Source organism: Desmodus rotundus, chromosome 10 (assembly GCF_022682495.2).
Source record: "Desmodus rotundus isolate HL8 chromosome 10, HLdesRot8A.1, whole genome shotgun sequence".
Classification (NCBI taxonomy): Eukaryota; Metazoa; Chordata; class Mammalia; order Chiroptera; family Phyllostomidae; genus Desmodus; species Desmodus rotundus.
In genome coordinates this window covers 26013554-26031886 of record NC_071396.1, presented here as the reverse complement: position 1 = coordinate 26031886, position 18333 = coordinate 26013554, and the positions used below count along the sequence as shown (strand labels likewise).

At 42.7% G+C, this 18333-nt stretch overlaps 1 protein-coding gene and 4 non-coding genes across 6 annotated transcripts in view; all 5 read left to right on the top strand.

The window, feature by feature from the left end:
• The window catches only part of LOC112305906 (uncharacterized), a 41021-nt gene extending 27982 nt beyond the window's left edge, over positions 1–13039 (top strand). Inside the window, exons 19-24 of one of the 2 annotated variants that reach the window (XM_071219446.1) lie at positions 171–281; positions 1306–1415; positions 2067–2179; positions 2644–2761; positions 11505–11562; positions 12882–13039. In XM_071219446.1, the coding sequence (XP_071075547.1) occupies positions 171–281; positions 1306–1415; positions 2067–2179; positions 2644–2761; positions 11505–11562; positions 12882–12911 (540 nt within the window). In that variant the 3' untranslated portion in view covers positions 12912–13039. Of the gene's footprint in view, positions 1–170; positions 282–1305; positions 1416–2066; positions 2180–2643; positions 2762–11504; positions 12263–12881 lie in introns of those variants that run through there. The other variant, XM_024561675.3, reaches the window with a different exon arrangement.
• Positions 13040–13059: 20 nt separating this feature from the next.
• LOC112306172 (small nucleolar RNA SNORD115) lies at positions 13060–13139 on the top strand. Its single transcript, XR_002974915.1, has one exon. It is a non-coding gene; the product is annotated as a small nucleolar RNA SNORD115 (small nucleolar RNA).
• Positions 13140–14813: 1674 nt separating this feature from the next.
• Positions 14814–14891, top strand: LOC112306167 (small nucleolar RNA SNORD115). Its single transcript, XR_002974910.1, has one exon. It is a non-coding gene; the product is annotated as a small nucleolar RNA SNORD115 (small nucleolar RNA).
• Positions 14892–16571: 1680 nt separating this feature from the next.
• Positions 16572–16651, top strand: LOC112306173 (small nucleolar RNA SNORD115). The gene has a single exon (XR_002974916.1). It is a non-coding gene; the product is annotated as a small nucleolar RNA SNORD115 (small nucleolar RNA).
• A 918-nt stretch (positions 16652–17569) lies between these two features.
• LOC112306169 (small nucleolar RNA SNORD115) lies at positions 17570–17649 on the top strand. Its single transcript, XR_002974912.1, has one exon. It is a non-coding gene; the product is annotated as a small nucleolar RNA SNORD115 (small nucleolar RNA).
• The last annotated feature ends 684 nt before the right edge of the window (positions 17650–18333 follow it).

The following is an 18333-nucleotide window of genomic DNA, read 5'->3' as shown; positions in this document are numbered from 1 at the left end:
TGTCTCATTATGAGGAATTTTACACTTACTCTTATTTGAATAACATTGGAACCATCATAGCGTAGTAAATTAGTGTGTTAAAGTGCAGGTTCATGAATCACTAACTATCAGGGTTTTTCCAAGGTTGACAGATGGATGTATATACTTCTTATATTTCTTTATTTCTACAGGTTGGTGTAAATCAAGACATAAAAAATCATTCTTCTTGGGGTACAACAAGGACAAAATCACTGACTGTAATTGTATCACGCACGCAGGAATCAGCAGGAATTCTCACACAAGTGAGTGATCTGCCCTGAAGATCCTTGTGCCCCACTTTCCACTGGGTAACCCTCCTGCAACAGTAAGGCTCAGGCCATGGGGCTGGGTCACAGCTTGTGATTAAATGGCGTGGCCAAGGGTGTCCCAGGGTGACAGACTCTAGACTGCTTAGTAACTGCTGTATATTTCAGGGTCAGGGTCCTTTTCACAGGTGTGCCTGAGTCAGTGGTCACTTAACCAGTGGATCTTGTTGGTGTCTGAACAGAGTGAGCGACAGAGTCCCTTCTGTGAGCTGGCGTGTCAAGTTCAAGGGACCGTGCTAGGCACCATTGTTCATATTCTATGACCATAGATTAAAATGCTGCATTGATGATTTCCTTTGCATAATGGTTAGGGGGCCTCCAGTTATGTCCCAGAACGTCCCCCTGTCACTAGGTAATGGCCTTGGGGAAATTTTAGACTGTTGAAAAAAGTCATTCCATTTCAATCAATTTTTCTAGATATGTAGTTATTATTGACATGCATATTTTTTTCAAAAAGTGTTCTTATAAAAATTGATGAGCTAGAAACTTTTTTTGTCAATTAGAACTTGTTAGGTGCCTCTCGGACTTCGGCAGGTAGTATTGGAGAAACCATTTTTTCGTGGAAACCATTTTATCATTGATTCAATAATAACTTCAACATTATCTATTTTTGTAACAGTAAAGAAATTATTTCATAACATTTTGTCTTAAGACTAGGGAAGTACTTGATTTTGTTAACATAACAATGAACCAGCCCCTGTTTGTGTCTGTTGGTTCTCGGGGACTGGAGACGGCAGATCCTGTTTGAGTTTGTGCGCATGAGACACACACACGGAACTTAACCAAAGTTGCCTCTTCCCAGCCTGCATACACCGCAGGCTACCCACACTTCAGAGTGTTGTGTGTTAGAGTAGATTGCACGAATGCACATTTGCATACAGAGTATATGTGCATACAGGTACATGTGTGTCTACATACATTCTTTCCTCACATGTTAATTTCCTTCTTTTTCCCCTTTCAGGTGATGGTGGAACCTATAAGGGAAGGGGAGCAGTCTAGACCGTTGCCTTACCTGTTCAGAGCCCGTGGCAGACGACTTCTCCATTGGTGCTCTCGTGGACACCCGCGCAGGTATGACTCTGCATGGGCAGGGAAGGGCATGTTGATCTGAAATAGGCCTGGGATGGCTAGAAGTTGACAGATCTTGTTCTGTAGCTTGATGGCATGTGGGTTTAGCTCAGTACCATGAAAAACCCGGCTAAGAGCCCCACGAGAGTGGGCACAGTAACTGGGGTAACAGTTGTGGGTCCTAACGGGTCTTCCTAAATGGGGGTGTTCCCTCCACAATCCTGAAATGGAATCGACCCCCGTGAGACCGTGTTTTGAGTTCTTTCTCAGCTCTTGACGTGTGTGATTGACTTAACATGTGGCCTTTGACTTTCTCTCGGCTCAATGGTTTTCAGTTTATGTTTGTGATGCGTGTACCAGTCATAGACTATGTCCTCCATAGACGTGGAGAATACGTACAGGCAGACATTAATTTGAGTTTGTAAATAACCTGACCAAGTAAGCAGAAAATGGTCAATCATGAAAACTCATGTGATTGTCAGTGGGATTCAGGCCGCCTAGGAGGTCTTGGAGAGTGACAGAGCAACTGGCTGTGGTTTCAGAGTCGAGTGACAGAGTGAGACGCAGCTTCCAGATGAAATCTAGACAAAGGAGTCCTGAGCTGTGAAGTGTGTTTTTCATCCGGAAGTGGTGTTTATCATTTTATTCCCTCAGAGGATGCTGGCTTGGGAACTCAATTGGGAGTGGAAGATCCAGTGAAAACCCCAAGACCAGTGTCTCTAGATCAAGAGCCCTCGCAGGCCGCTGTCCGAGGGGCACCTCTGCCGGTGAGGTTTTGTCTTTCTAGGAGCAGCCATGTCTGGGTAGGAAAGTAGATGCTAACTTCCTAAAGGGTGCATTCTAATGGACTGCCTGACAAGTTAAGGGACACAGACTTACTTTCTTTTCCTTTAAAGATTTTGTTGATTTATTTCTTAGAGTGAGGGAAAGGGAAGGAACGAAACATTGAATAGGCTGCCTCTCACCTGCCCCTTACTGAGTACCTGGCCCAAAACCCAGGCATATGCTCTGACTGGGAATGGAACTGGTGACCCTTTGGTTTGCAGGTTGGCACTCAATCCACTGAGCCACACCAGCGAGGGCGAGATACAGCTTTTCTTAGATACCTTCATAGCTTGTTTGCATGTCAGTTAATTTGTTTCACATTTAATTTGTCAGGGATTTCACAGACCCCTGACATTGCAAACTGGGTGCCTCACCTTCGCCAGTTACCCCCACTGTGTCCTTATAGGAGGATTCGTCACCCTGGTTGCTGTGATCTCCGCCATCAGCCTCACCCACAGAACGGTACCACCTTCCTCTGTTCGGACACCTGCTCTGTCCTGTGTTGCAGCGGACGCCTCCCGCAGGTAGGAAATAACTGAGAAATGGTCGTGTTGGGATGTCGTCACTGCCACTGGGGACCTGGCCTGCAACCCAGGCATGTGCCTTGCTGGGAATTGAAAAAGGTGACCCTTCAGTTTACAGGACTGTGCTCAGTCCACTGAGCCATACCATCCAAGGCTATCTAAGAGATTCTTAAATGTGTGTAATCCCTTTGCAGTATTATCAGATGTCCTTGGGAATGAAAGATTTTCTCTGTCATGGCTCCTAAGACTTTTCATCACAAATTCATCATAAACACAGAGCATACCGTGCAGTGGCCAGTGACTTTGAGGTACCCAACTTCTACCATTTCCAGTATTTTTCCATTTTCACTTCATATTATTGGTAAAGTATCTTTTAATAATTTAGTGACTTCATAACACTTCTTTCCTCCAGAAGAGTTTAAAATTTTTATTTTAAAATTTGTAACATACACCCTGGACCGTGTGGCTCAGTTGCACGGCGTGCCATCTAGTAGAATGAAGAGTCGCAGGTTCAATTCTCACTGAGGGCACCAGCCTGGGTTGCAGGATCAGTTCCTGACCAGGGCATACATGAGACGCAACCAATTGATGTTTTTCTCTTTCACTCTCTCTCCCTCCTCCTCTCTCTAAAATTAATAATCATGCTCCTCTGAAGATTTTTGAAATTTCATAATATATCTCAGAAAATTAAAAATTTACAGAAGGATATGCAGCGAGTGGTAATTCATCTCAATTCTGTGGTCCATAATCACCCAATTTTCCCTTTGGGGGTTAACTAGTATTACAGTTTCTTACTTGTGTTTCCAGACACACACATACTCTTTCTCTCTTATAATGTCCCGTAGCTTTCTTTTCTATATTTGTGCAATGGATAACTCTTCCTCTTTTAAAAATCAATGAGTTTTCTTAAAAGTATATACCCACATAAGTAGTACCTTACTCAGGAGGTAGAATCTTTGTATTGATAAGCTGCCTTCCAGCCAAACCTAATTCTGGTAGGAAACAGTGTTCTGGTCCCTGAAGTGATAGAAATGGAATCACCCAGTATGTGTTCAGCAACTTCCACTCAGCGTGGTGATGTTGAGACATGTCCATGTTATTCCCTGTATCAGTAGGTTTAACGTGTTTTCTTTTTAGTTGTAAAGGAACATTCCCTTAAATGGGACTGTTACGATTTTTCATCCATTCTGTTGATGGGCACCTGTGCTGTTCGCAGTTTTTAGCTACGTCGACTATGTTAGCAGGTCTCTTCTGTAATTATCTAGAAATAGAATTTGCTTGATCAGATATAGATAGTGTTTAATTTTGTGGGAAAAGTACCAGAGAGCCTTCTAAAGAGATGGAAACATGTCCTCCCTCCCAGCCAGTGATATGTGGTCTTTCAGTGACTGTTGGCTGTCACCATTTGAGTTGAGGGGAGTGGTTTACCTTACTGTGACTTCAGCTTAGGATTCGGTCATTTAAGGTGATAAACGATGTTTCCTGTGGTTAGCTGCCAATGATTAGTCTTACTAGTAAAGTTTCTGATTTTCTTAAAGTTTTACTGTATTTTTATAATTGTTCAGTTATATTTGTCCCACCTTTTCCCCCATTGCTCTCCCCTGCCCCCCCACCATCCCCACCCCATTGTCCATGGCCATGAGTCTTCTGCTCCTGCTCCTTGACTTTTCCCTTTCCCTTCTTTCTCTCATTAACTTCCACCCTCTCCCTCACTCCTCTAGTCACTGTCAGTTTATTCTTTATTTCCATGTCTCTCATTCGATTTTGCTTACAGTTTTTGTTTAATATTTCCCAAAATTTTACTGATTAACTTTCAAGTAATTTTAGACTAATAAGAAATTGGCAAAAATATAATTTCCATGTATTCCTTACCACACTTTCTAATGCTAGTAACGTCTTACACAACCATTAACACAACATGAAGACATATAGCAAGTTTTAAAATCTGGAAATTCACATTGATGTATACTGCTAACTACTCTAAAGACCATGTTTGATTTTTGCCTTTGTTTCTGCTAACATCCTTTCAGTTCTCTGTAGAATCCAAATTGAGAGCTCACATTGCATTGATTTATGTTTCCATTGTCCCTGTCCCCATCCCTGAATCTGTCAAAGTCCTTGGTCTTTTTTTGTATTTAATTTATCTGAGACATTTTAGGAATGCTGGTGTGTAATTGTGGGCAGTGGTCATCAATTTTGATTTGTCTGATACTTGCTGATGATTAGATCGGGTCATGCACATGTGGTAAAAATGACAGCAGTGCCCTGGCTGGTGTGGCTCAGTGGATTGAGCGTCAGCCTGTGAAGAAAAAGGTCACCAGTTCGATTCCCTGTCAGGGCACATACCTGGGTTGCAAGCCAGGTCCCTGGTGAGCGGTGTGTGAAAGGCAACTGCTAACTGATGTTTCTCCCTCTCTTTCTGTCTCCCCTTCCCTCTCTCTAAAAATGAATAAATTCTTTAAAAAGTTAAAAGAAATAACAGCAGTAATAGCACATGCTGTTCAGCGTATCATATCAGGAGTGCATGACAGCAAGATGTCTAAATTTTGCTGCTGTTAAATACAATGACCACTTGGGTTAAGGCGCCCCGCTTCTCCATGGCACAGTTACTTTTATTCTCTTTGTAATTGATACATATTTTGTGAGGAGATACGTTGAGACTATAGAAATACTTTTTCTCATGTGCTTACTAATTTTGGCATTCATTGGGGATTCTGGCCTGTGGCAGTTATTACTGTGTTTGCCTAATGATGGTTTCCTGTGTCCATGATACTTTTTATACTCACTCATTAGGATTTGGCTGTAAGAAAGGGTACTCCTTCCTTACTCCATTTTTTTTATGTAGTCAGTTGTTTTCCATAAGTATGAATGTATAATATTCAATTAATTCCCAAGTGTTTTAATATATTGCAATAATTTTTTTTATTGCCAAAATTTTCTAAAATGGGACCATCGAACCTCTTTGAAGTTGGCTTCTGTGTTCTTTCAACATGCCCTCATCGTTTTTCTTTAGCTCGTCCTCATTTTCTGGTTCCCCCAGGTGTTCTAAGCTTATCTTGCATGTTTCCATCCCCAAACCTGGATTCCAGTGTTTCTTCAAGGAACTCTGGGTCTTTGTGTTGGAAAACAGTGTTTAGAAACTATCATCTCAGTGCAATGTGTGCTCATTGCTACTGGGATGTCATTCCTTCTAGGCCCCACGAGCACATGGAGCTGGAAATTCTCTGGATGCACATCTCAACATTGAGTCCCCTTCTCTCACTTCAGAGCCAGGAAGGAGGTCTCTCTCAAATCTTTACCACGAGAAACGTGGGAGGTTCTTTAGGGAAAGCCCATGAAATGTGGAGCTCTCACAAGTTTCTCCCTCTCACTCTGGCCCACGTTCAGTCCAATTATTCAATTCAATCGGCATTTCAGTGTTTCTGCCAACTTGGGGCCTCTGATTCAGTCAAGAAAATCTCATCTGCATTTCAATGGAAGAATCCATCTCCCTAGACCTGGGGTGGCAGTTCTCCCTGCACCCAACAAGGAAATCTTTCATTTTCACTTTGCCCAAATTTATCACATACGGAGAGAAATGATGGCTTGTAAGTCCGTTATGTGTCGGAGTTGAACCCAGAAGCCTTGAATACTTTTTTGAATGGAAAAGATAGGTTTCATTATTTCAGTAGACCCCAAAAGCATCTGCTGTATTTTTAAATATTTTATGTAATTGATCGGAACACAGTTGGAGAAGCTATATTAATTTCAGATGAAGCAGACCTCAGAACAAGGAATATCATCAGGCAGGAAGAGTAGTGTTAAATGAATGAAGGGTCAGTTCTTCAGGAAGTCCTAACAGTCATCAGCGTATGTACCAAAGTGTCAGTAAAGTGCCAAGATCCAGGAGGTAAAAGTTTAAAGAAGTAAAAGGAGAGATAGAACCATGCACTGTGATAGTGAGAGACTTCAACACGCCTGTGGCAGGAATTGATTAGGCAGGCAGGAAAACAGTAAGGACATGGGTCGGCCAGACCACACTGTCCATTAGTGGATGTCAGACTGACACTGAACATGACTTGTGAGTATACCACATCCATCAACAAGAGAATACAGGTTCTTTTGAAGCTCACACACTGTGTTCACCAAAACAGATCTTACGTGTCATAAAACAGACCTAGACAAATTTAAAAGACATCATACAAACTTTGGAGGCAACAGTGCAATAAAACTAGAAATCAGTAATGCAAGATAAAGTGGCAAAACCCCCAAATATTTGGGGTATACAGTACACTTCTAAATAACAGATACATTAAAGAAAAAGTCATTAGATTCAAAATTACTTTGAACCAAGTCTAGTAAAAAATACTACTTATTAAAATTTGTGAGATGCAGCTAAAACATGGTTTACAACTATTATTAAATTATATACTAGAAAACAAAAAAATATATAAAATTCATAAACAATTTTCTAACATAGAAAAATGAACACTTTAAGCCTAAAGCAAATAGAAGAAAATACAAATCATTAGAACAGAAGCCAGTGGAATTTTTTTTTAAAGGTAGAGAGGGAATAAAACAAAATTTAGTTCTTTTAAAAGATCAATGAAATGGTCAAAACTATTCAGGCTATGGAAGTGCAGATAAATGCAATATCAGGAATTAAATGAGTCATCCATTAGAATCCCATGGATATTAAAAGGAACAAGCTGTCATCACAAATTTGTGTAAGAGGTAGTGTATTAGAATTAAAACATCAGATGTTGCCCTAGTATCTTGGAAAGAAAGGGGATAAAAAATATGTACCAACTGAACTGAAACTGCAATGTTATGGAAACCAACTTTTCGTTTCATTTTGAAGAGTGTCAGTTCTATCCTTTTGTAATTCCAGGACTCAAAAGTCCTGTTAGACTGTATCCGGGACTTCTGAGAGCACTGGAAATGAGTCTTTACATACCTGTTTTCCCTAGATAAGATGAGCTAGCCTAAGAATTATTTTCAAGTGCTGTGGAGAGATCCACAAAGATTTCTTTAGGTGCTGTGTAGTATTTTTTAAACCATTTTTATTTTTTAAATTACAGCTCAATATAATATTAGTATCGGGTGTACAATCCAGTGGGTAGACATTTATAAAAGTTTAGTAGTCCCAGCACCATAGCTGCTGCAGTATTGTTGACTATATTCCTGATGCCATACTTTACATCCCCTCCATTATTTTGTTACTGGCAATCTTTACTTTTTAATTCTTCCACCTTTTTCACCCAGATGGCCAACCCCAGACCTGACAGCCATCAGTCTGTTCTTTCTAGCTGTGAGTCTGTTCCTGTTTTTTCTTTTACATTGTTGTTTAGACCCCACGTATAGCTGAAATCCTACGGTATTTGTCTTTCTCTGTCACTTAGCGCCATCCATGCAGTTGCAAATAATAAAATTTCTTTCTTTTTAAAGGCCGAGTCATGTTCCATTGTCTAAATGCTCCACATCTTTATCCACTTAGGCTTGGACGGTCACTCGTCACCTCCCACATTTTGGGAATAGTAAATAATGCTGTACTGAACGTAGGAGCCTATATCGTTTCCAATTGGTTGGTTTCCTTGGCGCTGGGTAATTCCGTTCTCTTCGGGGCACTACAGGTCTTTGCAGGCTCAGCCACACCCCTCTGCCCCAGAAAACCCCAGCTTCACCCTATTGGGTAAAACGTCCTCAGAAGGAGCAGCGTGGCCTCTGGGCAAGTCCAGTGCGCTGAGTTTCCGGGCTGTACTAACTCCTCCCCTTCCTGCCTTTGGCCAGTCTGTGCGCCTGCGTGGGTCCAGGGGCTGTTGGGTATTTCCCAGAGGTCTCTGGGCCTGGGTAGGTAGTTCGTGTAGGATCGGGCCGGAGAAGCTTCACTCTTCGTCCACCTGGGCCCGCAAGGCCTGTGAGAGGGCCAAGTCTCTCAAACCCACCCCCCCTTGGCTGGACGGGGTAGCCCCACGGGTAGGTGGGAACTACCATGTTGTTTTGGTACTTTTTCCAGAAGCCGAGGCCCTCGTGCGCGCAGCCAGGTGGTAGTGCAAAGCAGCTACCACCAGCTGGCTGGGGTCTCCCAAGTGAACGGGTCCTCATGCGCTCATGGTGGCGCTGGCCCCGCTGTTTTTGCTAGGGATAGCTCCTGGCTGGGGACAAGTCCTAGGCCATGCTGGGGGCCGGGGAGCCTGGGTGGAGCTCTCACGTGCCATCCAATTCCCTGGGAAGTGCAACAAGTACGCTCACCTGTGCTTCCCAGTCTGCCTTCCTGGCCTTCTGTAGGCGAGGTCTGTCAATTGCTTGTACCCAGGCTGTTGGATGGGCTCACAGTGTCTCTCAGGAGGATTTTTCTCGAAATACGCTTCTACGTTTGACGAGTCCTTGTGAGGGGCGAGCTCAAAGTCCGCCTGCGCCACCATCTTCGCGGCCCCCACGCAAGTATATTTTTTACCATTCCATATACTGACTTTTCATCGTAGTCGTTGTTTCCTTTGCTGTGGGGGAGCTTCTTATTCTGGCGGCCTCCCAGTTTATTTTTACTTTTGGTATCTTGTCCAAAAAAAAAAAAATCGTCGTTACCAACATCAAGGTGCTTTTTTCTCCTGTGTTTACTGTTTCAGGTGTTAAAGTCTTTGTTCGATGGGGGGGGTTTTGTGCATGTTCTAATATATGCGTCTTTGGGGGTGGCGCATGTGGCTATCCAGGTCCCAGCACTATTTATGGGAGAGACATTCCCTATTTTGTACTCACTGTGCCCTTGTGGAAGATTAATTGACTGTGTTTTTGTGGGTGTATTTCCAGGCTCTCTATTTTACCAATCTCTGTTTGATTTTCTCACAGTGTTTTGATTACTATAACTTTCTAATATAGTTTGAGGCCTCCAACTTACTGTTTTTCCTGATATTTCTTGGACTTTTGGGGTCTTCTTTGCTTCCCTGTGATTTTTAGGATTGGGTTTCTTTTGTTGTTTTTTTCCCCCCCATTTGTGTGAAAAATGTCATTGGAATTTTGATAGCGATTGCATTGAATCTGAAGATTTGTATGGGACGTGTGGCCATTTTAGCAATATTGATTCAACTCATTGACATAAGACATACTTTCATGTAATTGTTTCATTTTCGATTTCTATCCTTCAACACTTTACAGTTTTCAATGTCTATAACTTCATTCAAAATAGTTTTCTTAGGTTTATTGTGACAGCTGTGGTATCAGCGTGCTTTTTTAAAAGAAAATAAAAATTGGTGGAATTTAGTGCAGCCATTTTAACATTGAAGATGGAATAACATTTTCATATCTTATTATTTCAGGAAAGGTAAAAAGCTCTACTGAAACACAAAGATTTGTGCAGTGTATTGAGAGAAGGTGTTGTGATTGACGGAATGTGTCAAAAGTGGGATTGTGAAGTTTCTTGGTACTACTTACATTTTGGCCAAATAATTCTTTGCCGTGGGGCTGTCTCATCCATTGGAAGATGTTAAGCAGCACCCTTGTCCTCTACCCACTAGCAGCCAATAGCGGGGATAGCCGACATACTCCAGATATCCAAATCAACAGTTATCGGTGAAAATGGGACATGTGTCTTCATTTTATGGAAAAAAAGAAACGGACTTTTGGCCAAACCAGTATGTTGTTGAAGATATTTGCATGGATTTTCATAATGGATAACAGCCTGTAGTTTTAATTACTTGTGATGGGTTTGTCTAGCTTTGATATCAAGGTGGTTTTAGCTTCATAAAATAAGCATGAGAGTGTTCTCCCTTCCACAGATTTTTAGGGGAGTTGGAGAAGAATGGTGTGTTGGTTTTTTTATATTTAGTAAAATTCATGAGCAATGTTATCTTTTCCTGGGTTTTTCTTTTGGGAAAGTTTTTTGTTTTTTGTTTTTTTTTTAAAGTGAGTTAGTTGTCTTATTTATTATTAACTGCTCAGATATTTTATTTTTTTTAATAATTCTTTGCAGGATGTATATTTCCAGTAACTTTCCATTTCTTCCAGGTTATCCCTCTTCTGTTGTACTGGGGTGTCCAAAAACTGCATTTGCTTGTCTGATTTGTACTTATCTTGTTTTTCTCTTTCTGGCTTTGTAGTTGGATGACTTTTTTATAGCTTATGTTTTAATTTTTGATTGTTGTTCTGTTGCAGCTATAGCAATTCCCCACCCAACCCCACGTGACCTCCCCTGTCCTGCCCCCCTCTCCCCCGTTTGTTTGTTCTCTTTTCAGCTTTTGTGTATCTACTTCAGGGTTGTTTTTGCGGTTGCCTCAGGCTTGCATTGAGCCACTTACTGTTAGAAGATTAATTTAAGCTTGTAAAAATTTATCCTCAATTGCATACAGAAGCTCTACACTTTTCTTTGTTCCTCCCCACACTTTGTGTTACTGATGTAAGAGTTTATTTACAATTTTAAAAAATTGTGAACTCATTAAAAAGTTTTGTGGTTATAGTTATTCTTAACACTTTTATTTTTTACTCTAGGTCCACATGTCTGGGGATTTTTTAAAAATCTGTGTTCAAGGGTTAACTGTATTTACCTTCCCCAATGAAATACATACTTTCAAACCCTTTGTGTTTCTCTTCAGTGTGTGTTTAGTTCAAGTTGAAGAACCCTCCAAAACACTTCTTGTAAGTAGGTTTGCTGGTGACAAACTCCCAGAAAGACTTTGCATCTCCTCCATTTCTAAAGCACAGTGTGTCCAGGTTTAGTAATCTTGGTTGGCAAGCTTTTTTATTTACTATTTTTTCCTTTTTTTTCTTCTAGCTGCAAGATTTCTGCTGAGACGTTCATGTCTTGTCTTATGGGGGTTCCCTTATGTGTGGTAAGTGACTTATTTCTTGCTGCCTTTGAACTCCTCAGTGTCTTTGACTGAGATAATTGTATTATAATGCATCTTGGTCTAGACCTCTTTTGCTGCTTCTACTCACATTGGGCTTTGTTGGGCTTTGTTTCCCCTAGTTCCTTTAGGTGAACGGCTAGATGAGTATTTTGAAATAATTTATCTCTCACAGAGAGGTTTCTCTCTCCCTCTCTCTCCTTTCTCTCCTTTCTCTCTGTCTAAAATGCATAAAAGCATGTCCTGAGGTAAGGATTTTTTTTTTTTTAAACACAATGATGCCTGCAAGTTCTGGGCCTCCTGCTAAGTGGGGAATGAATGACGCTTGGTGTGATTTATGGGCTTATTTCTTTATTCATTATTTTTATGAAAAGATGTTTGGATGAGGGCGGGAATCAGTTTTCTGCAAGTTCTCTTTCTCCACAATATAGAAGACAGCATCCTCAGACAAATCTGTGGAAAGTGCTTCTGAAAGTCAGCAGGTTGCTACCGTTTGGGCCATAACGATGTTGGTGTGCTGGCCTAAGGCCTAGCATGGTGCAGGCTAACTTTTACAACTGTCAGTCTTTTAACAGGGGGACCTGAAAACTCAAAAGATTTCGTTCCTTTCTATAATGAATCGCACTCCCAGGGGCTTAGTTTCTTTTTCTGTCAGAGCCTGAGCAAGTGGTATGTGAGTTTGTGCACGTTGGGACCCATAATTCTCATGTGCTTCATGGATGGGTATAATGGTCAGTGTTGGAATGTCACTGAACCTTGTGCAGGACTGTGTAGATGGAATCCACTGACTGCAGTCCAGCGATAATCTTTCAGTTCTTGGGTTCCAGTTTGAAAGCCTACGTGGTGGGTGGGTTTTAACCTGGAATATAACAAGTGAGCAAATAGGAGGTGTCTGGGCATCTGTGTTTCGCTGAGATAATTGCGTGTGACTTGTTGATGTCATTTTGTTTTATTTTGAGTGACAGGGGTCACCCAGTATTCTGTCTGTGGCCCTTTGTGTTGAGGCCAGGAATGAGCAGTGAGCTTGTCTTTACCTTTCGTGGCCAGTGCTGTGTGCTTTCGTAGTGAGGCATGTAAGCCTGGTGGGGGGAGGGGGGGCGGTGTCATTGAGTGAACATTGTGAAGCCTTTCATTGGGTCATTTCTTTATGGTGTTTGTTCATTTATATACTCACTCATTCTTTGACTCATCATTCATCTTTGGAATGATCCGTTATCACAGAAAAGAACAACATGTATTAGCTTCAGTTACAATATTGTCAGAATAAATATTTGAAGACGGCTGTCTTCCTTCTCTTTTTTTAGGTCGTTTCCCAAAAAAAGGTTTTTGTTTGACTTCAAGATTCTCTTGCCCTGCATGTCGGACTCCTTCCAGAACTGGAAACAGGCATGTCCTAGCCCTCCTTGGTGTCCTCAGTCCAGGAGCTGTCTCTGGTGAGCTCACACATGTGCAGGCGTACAGGCGCCTGCCTGTGCCTGCGTTGGGTCAATGATGAGAACTCCCATCGCCCTGAAGGAGAGGATGACTTAAAAATAATGCTCAATATGTTCACGCTGAGGCCCAGTGTAGGTGACAATATTATGTCACCACGAAGGGGGGAGTGATTTCCTAGGCAGAATTTCAAGATGGAATCCCTCGTGCCTCTATCCGATTATGCCAGTGAACACGACCTGTTCATGCTCATTGGCTTTCATGGCTCCACATTGTTCGTCATGGACGGCCGTACACGAGGCCAGTGTTTCCAGCTCCTTGTTTCTCTCATTGTGTCTTGCAGGGAGACCTTGGGAAAGGTGGTGGCCATGGCCTTTATATTGAAGGTGAGTAGGGTCTTAATCTTGGACGGAGACTAGAGACAAGTTGAAAGTAAAGGGAAGCTTGTTTTCAGGCACTAAAGGTTTTTCTGTGCTGCTTTTAACATCAGTATTGAAGCATGCTGAATTTAAACTCCAAAGGTGTCCTTCCTTTTTGTATGCTGGACTCTACGGAGGCCATTTCTTTTTCCACGGGAGTCTGAACGAGTGTGATGCCAGTTGTATTGCAGCTTATTTCCCATAATCCTCATATGCTTACTGGGCCAGCAATATCTTGATTAGTGTTGAAATGTCACCAAATTTGTATAAAAAGTAACCATGTCCTGGAGTCCAGAGGTTGAAGTGCCACGATGATGTTTCCCCATGGGTGTTCTTTGGCAGACACTGTTGAGTTTTGGACTAAATAATGTAGCCTCCACAAAACAATAGGCTTCACTCTGTCCAATGACAGATGATAGGCATCTATAAATGTGGTTGTGATCAGTTTGTTATTTGACCTATTCTACCTCACCAATATCAGGTGGCTGATGTGCCATTGATAGTGTTGTCTGTCTGGTTAATTTGCCCTAAACCATGCTGAATGCACATCCGTATTTCCACTGTGGGTGATAGGCACAATGTTGAGAATATTTCAGAATCACTGTTGTATCTTTGCTTGACTACAGTTTTCACCAAAGCGGCGCTCCATTTGTATACCATTGAGGATACTTGTGTGTGGCTTCTTGGGAGAAGGCGTCAGATATGAAAGGGAGCTTTGAAGGGCAAGTTCATAGCTGGTGCTTAGACTCCCATTTGAAAATGTCCATGTTGGGAGGGGTTTGCCTAGAATATAGCAAATTAGCCAAATGGGAAGTGTCTCGATAACCTGTGTTCCCCAGAATGTGTGGCATGTAACTTCATGGTGTCATTCCGCACTCTTCCTGAGCAGTAGGCTGCAGCCAGTGTTGTGTTTCAGGGTATTGCTGTAACTCCAGGGATGAAGAGAAAGCATTGTCTTTAACTTACATGACAAATGCTGTGTGTTTTTGTAGTGAGTCTTAGGATTGGGTTTTTTTGCATGTGTTCTTCAGCAAAGCTTTTAAGCATTTCACTTGGTTCTTTGCTTATTCTATTATTTATTTGTGAATTTATTCATTTTTTCAATGATCATTAACACAGAAAGGAGCAACATGCATTGGCTTCAGTGGCAAAGAGACAGAATAGAAAGTTTTTAGATGACTGTCTTTCTCCTATTTTCCCAGGTCCCTCTTTTTAAGTGAAGACTTTCATTTCTCCTAGACTTGCCCATGTACTCTCTGTCAAGCTTATTTCTTCCAAAACCGGAAACGGGCAGGTCCCAGCCCTCTTTGGTGTCCTCAGTCCAGGAACCATCTCTGGTGAGCGTGCAGATGTGCAGGTGTACAGGAGCCTACACGAGCCTCTGTAGGGTCAATGACGAGAACTCACGTCCTGAAGAGAGATGGTGAATTAACAATCATGCTCAATAGGATTCCGTTGAGGCCCAGTGCAGGCGACAGTTTTTGGCACCACGGTGGGAGTGTTTTCTCTGGAGTCAAGTATTTTATGGAGGGAATCCCATGTGCCCGCACCCCCATCATCTCCATGTGAACATGGCATGCCTGTGCTCTGTGCTTTGATAGTGCCCCATTGTTCATCACAGAAGGCCGTACCTGAGGCCAGTCTTCCCAACTGCTTGTTTATCTCATCGTGTCTTTTAGTGAGATTGTGTTGCAGAGCAGTGGCTATGGCCTCTAAGTTAAAGGTGAGTATGTGTCTGTTGCCTTGGACAGAGACGATGGACAACATGAAAGAAAGCAGGAAGGTTGCTTTCAGGCAATAAAGACGTTTTATGTGCTGCCTTACACATCAGTAATGATTGAGGCTAAATTCTATATGACTGTTAGAAATGGGATCTTTAAGACTCCCAAGATTTCCATCTTCTCCATGAGGAGTCAGTCTCTAAGGGAGCTAAAAGGTTGTACTGTGCAACCTGAACAGTTTGTACACAGATCGATACCCTTGTTTCTCATATCCCTCATGGATGGCAAATTTCATGGTCAGTGTTTGGATTTCACCAGAACTTTCTATGTAAAATAACCCTGCTTTGTAGTCCAGAGATTAAACTATGGCAAATAGTCTTTTCCACTGGCCTTTGTTGGCTCACACTCTTGAGTTTTGGGGTGACTATGACCTTTGACAAAACTATAAGGCTTCATAGTTTCTACTGACACAATTGTGTCTTTTGAATACGGGTTGATTGTGATTGCTTTTTGCCTTCATGCAGCACTAAATTAGGCCACTGGTGTGCCAGTGATAGTGTTTCCTCTCCACGTAGGCTTGCCCTAAATGATGCTGGGTACAAGTCTGCCTTTGCACAAACGGTGAGAGGCACGATGGTGAGAATAATTGGAAAACCACAGTTGTTACCATTTTGACTTCTGTAGACCACATGAGGCATCCAGCTTTGTAGTCATGGGCATTGCTTCTGGGAGGATGTGCTTATATACAAAAGGGTACTTTGAAATGCAAGTTCATATGGGGAGAATAGTCTCTGCCTTGACAGGTTCCATGGTGGGCGGGATTTGCCTAGAATATAAAACTGAGCAAAATGGGAGGGGTTACACAGAGTAAATCATGTGTGACTCTTTGTGCTTTCTTTTTCATTTGTGTTTCCATGGTGTTATTCCGTGTTCTACTCTGAGCAATACATCTCTTAGAGTGTGTCATAGGACCCATTGTGTGAACGCAAGGATCGGCAGTATGCATTGTCTTTACCTTTCCTCACACGTGCCACGTGTTTTGAAGTGAATGACATAAGACGTGTGTGTGTGTCTTCAACAGACTGTGCACTCTTTGTTTGATTTATTTTACTGTTCATGCATCTATCTATATTTCCTTTTGCAATGATGATTACCACATGTAAGAAAAACATACATTATTTTTTCTTCAGTCACAAGAGTCAAGGAATAGATGGTTTAGGTAGCTCTTTATTCCTCTTTCTCCACGTGAAGTTCCCAAGACAGATTTTCGTTTGTCTAGGTCTTGTATGGCTCTGTATGTTGGGCTTCTTCCAGAACTGGAAACATGCAGATCCCAGCCCTCCTTAGTATTCTGAGATCCAGGGACTTTCTCTGGTGATAATGTGTGCATTTAATTGTACACACTCCTACCTGTGCCTGCGTTGGGTCAATAATTTGAACTCCTACGGTCCTAAAGGAGAGGAAGACTTAAAAATCATGCTCAATATGTTCACGCTGAGGCCCAGTGTCAGCGACAGTCTTTGGCACCATTATGGGGACTGTTAATTCCAGAGGCAGCATTTTCTTGAGGGAATCCCACAGTGAGGCATGCAGTTGTGTATCCAGTGAGCAGACACTTGGCTGTCATCTTGGAGCCTGTGATGAGCTATGAAAGGGAACTATAAAGTACAAGTTCATAGCTGCCATATATGCCTTGGCTTGAAAGCTTCCATGGTGCATGGGGTTTGATTAGAATATAGCAAGTGAGCACCATGGGAGGTGTCCTGATGTCTCTGTGCCCTTGAGTAACTTGCGTGAGGCGTCCCGAGTCATTTTGGGTTGCACCCTGAGCACCAAGGCTCACCCAGTGATTCAATGCACGGATGAGCCTTGTGTGTGCACTGTGTTCCTAGTTCATGACGAACACTGTGTGTTCTATAGTGAAAACCATAGGACTGGCTTTCTCTGCTGCACTCTTCAGTCAGTGCTGTTCAACCTGTTTGGGCTCATTTCATTATTCTTTATAATTTCCCTTCCCCTCCCTCTTCCTCTCCCTCAACTGTCCCTCCCTCCTTCCCTACCTTCCTTCCTTCCTTTGTACCTCCCTTTGTCTTTGTATTTCTTCCTTTCTATATTTATTTGTCTCTTTGTTATTTTATTTCGGAACGACCGTTACTGAAGAGAGAGGATCAACATGCATGAGTTCAGTCCCAAGAGTGAAGGAGTAAGTGGTTCAGTCCGCTGTCTTCATCCTTTCTCCAGGCCACGTTCCCAAAGGAGACTTTTGGTTGACCTAGAGTTTCCAGGGTGTTCTCTGTCAGGATTCCTCCGTCATTGGAAAGGTGCAGATGTCAAGCCCGCCTTGTGTCCTCAGGTCCAGGACACATCTCTGGTGAGTACACCGAACGTGAAGTGATCCACGTGCCTGTCCGTGCCTGCGTTGGGTCAATGATGAGAACTCCTATGGCCCTGAAGGAGAGGATGACTTAAAAATCATGCTCAATATGTTCACGCTGAGGCCCAGTGCAGGCGACAGTCTTCTCTCACTGCGATGGGGAGAGTGGTTTCTGGAGGCGGCAGTTTGATGAGGGACTCGCCCCGTGTCAGCACCCCATCACTTCCCCGTGAGCATGGCCCGCTGTGTTCATTGGCTTTGATGGTGCCCCTCGTTCAACAGGGAAGGCCGTGCACGAGGCCAGTCTTTCCAACTCTTTTTTTGTTGTTGTTGACATTGTGTCTTGCAGTGAGACCGCGTTTCCCACTGGTGGCCGTGGCCGTGGCCGTGACGTTGAAGGTGAGTGGATGTCTGTTGTCCGGGGCAGAGACCAGGGACAACATGAAAGTCAGCGGGAGGCTGGCTTTCAGGGAATTCAGACATGCTTCTGTGCCGCTGTCACCCTCAGTGCTGCCGCAGGCTCAGTTTTGTGTCTGTCAGTTTTTAGGGCTGAGGCCTTAAAACTCGAAAGGTTTCCTTCCTGTCTGTAAGGAATTGGAGTCCAAGTGGGCTCCTTTATTTTTGTATGTGAATGTGAGCAAGTATCATATCAGTGTGTACACAGCCTGATAACCCAGAATCTCGTATCATTAAAGGGTGATGAGTACCATTGCCACTGTTGTAATTTTGCGAAGCTTTGTGTAGAAACTGAGCATTGTGGTGGCGTCCAGAGATTAAAGTACAGCAAGCATGTTTCCCCACGGGACTCAAT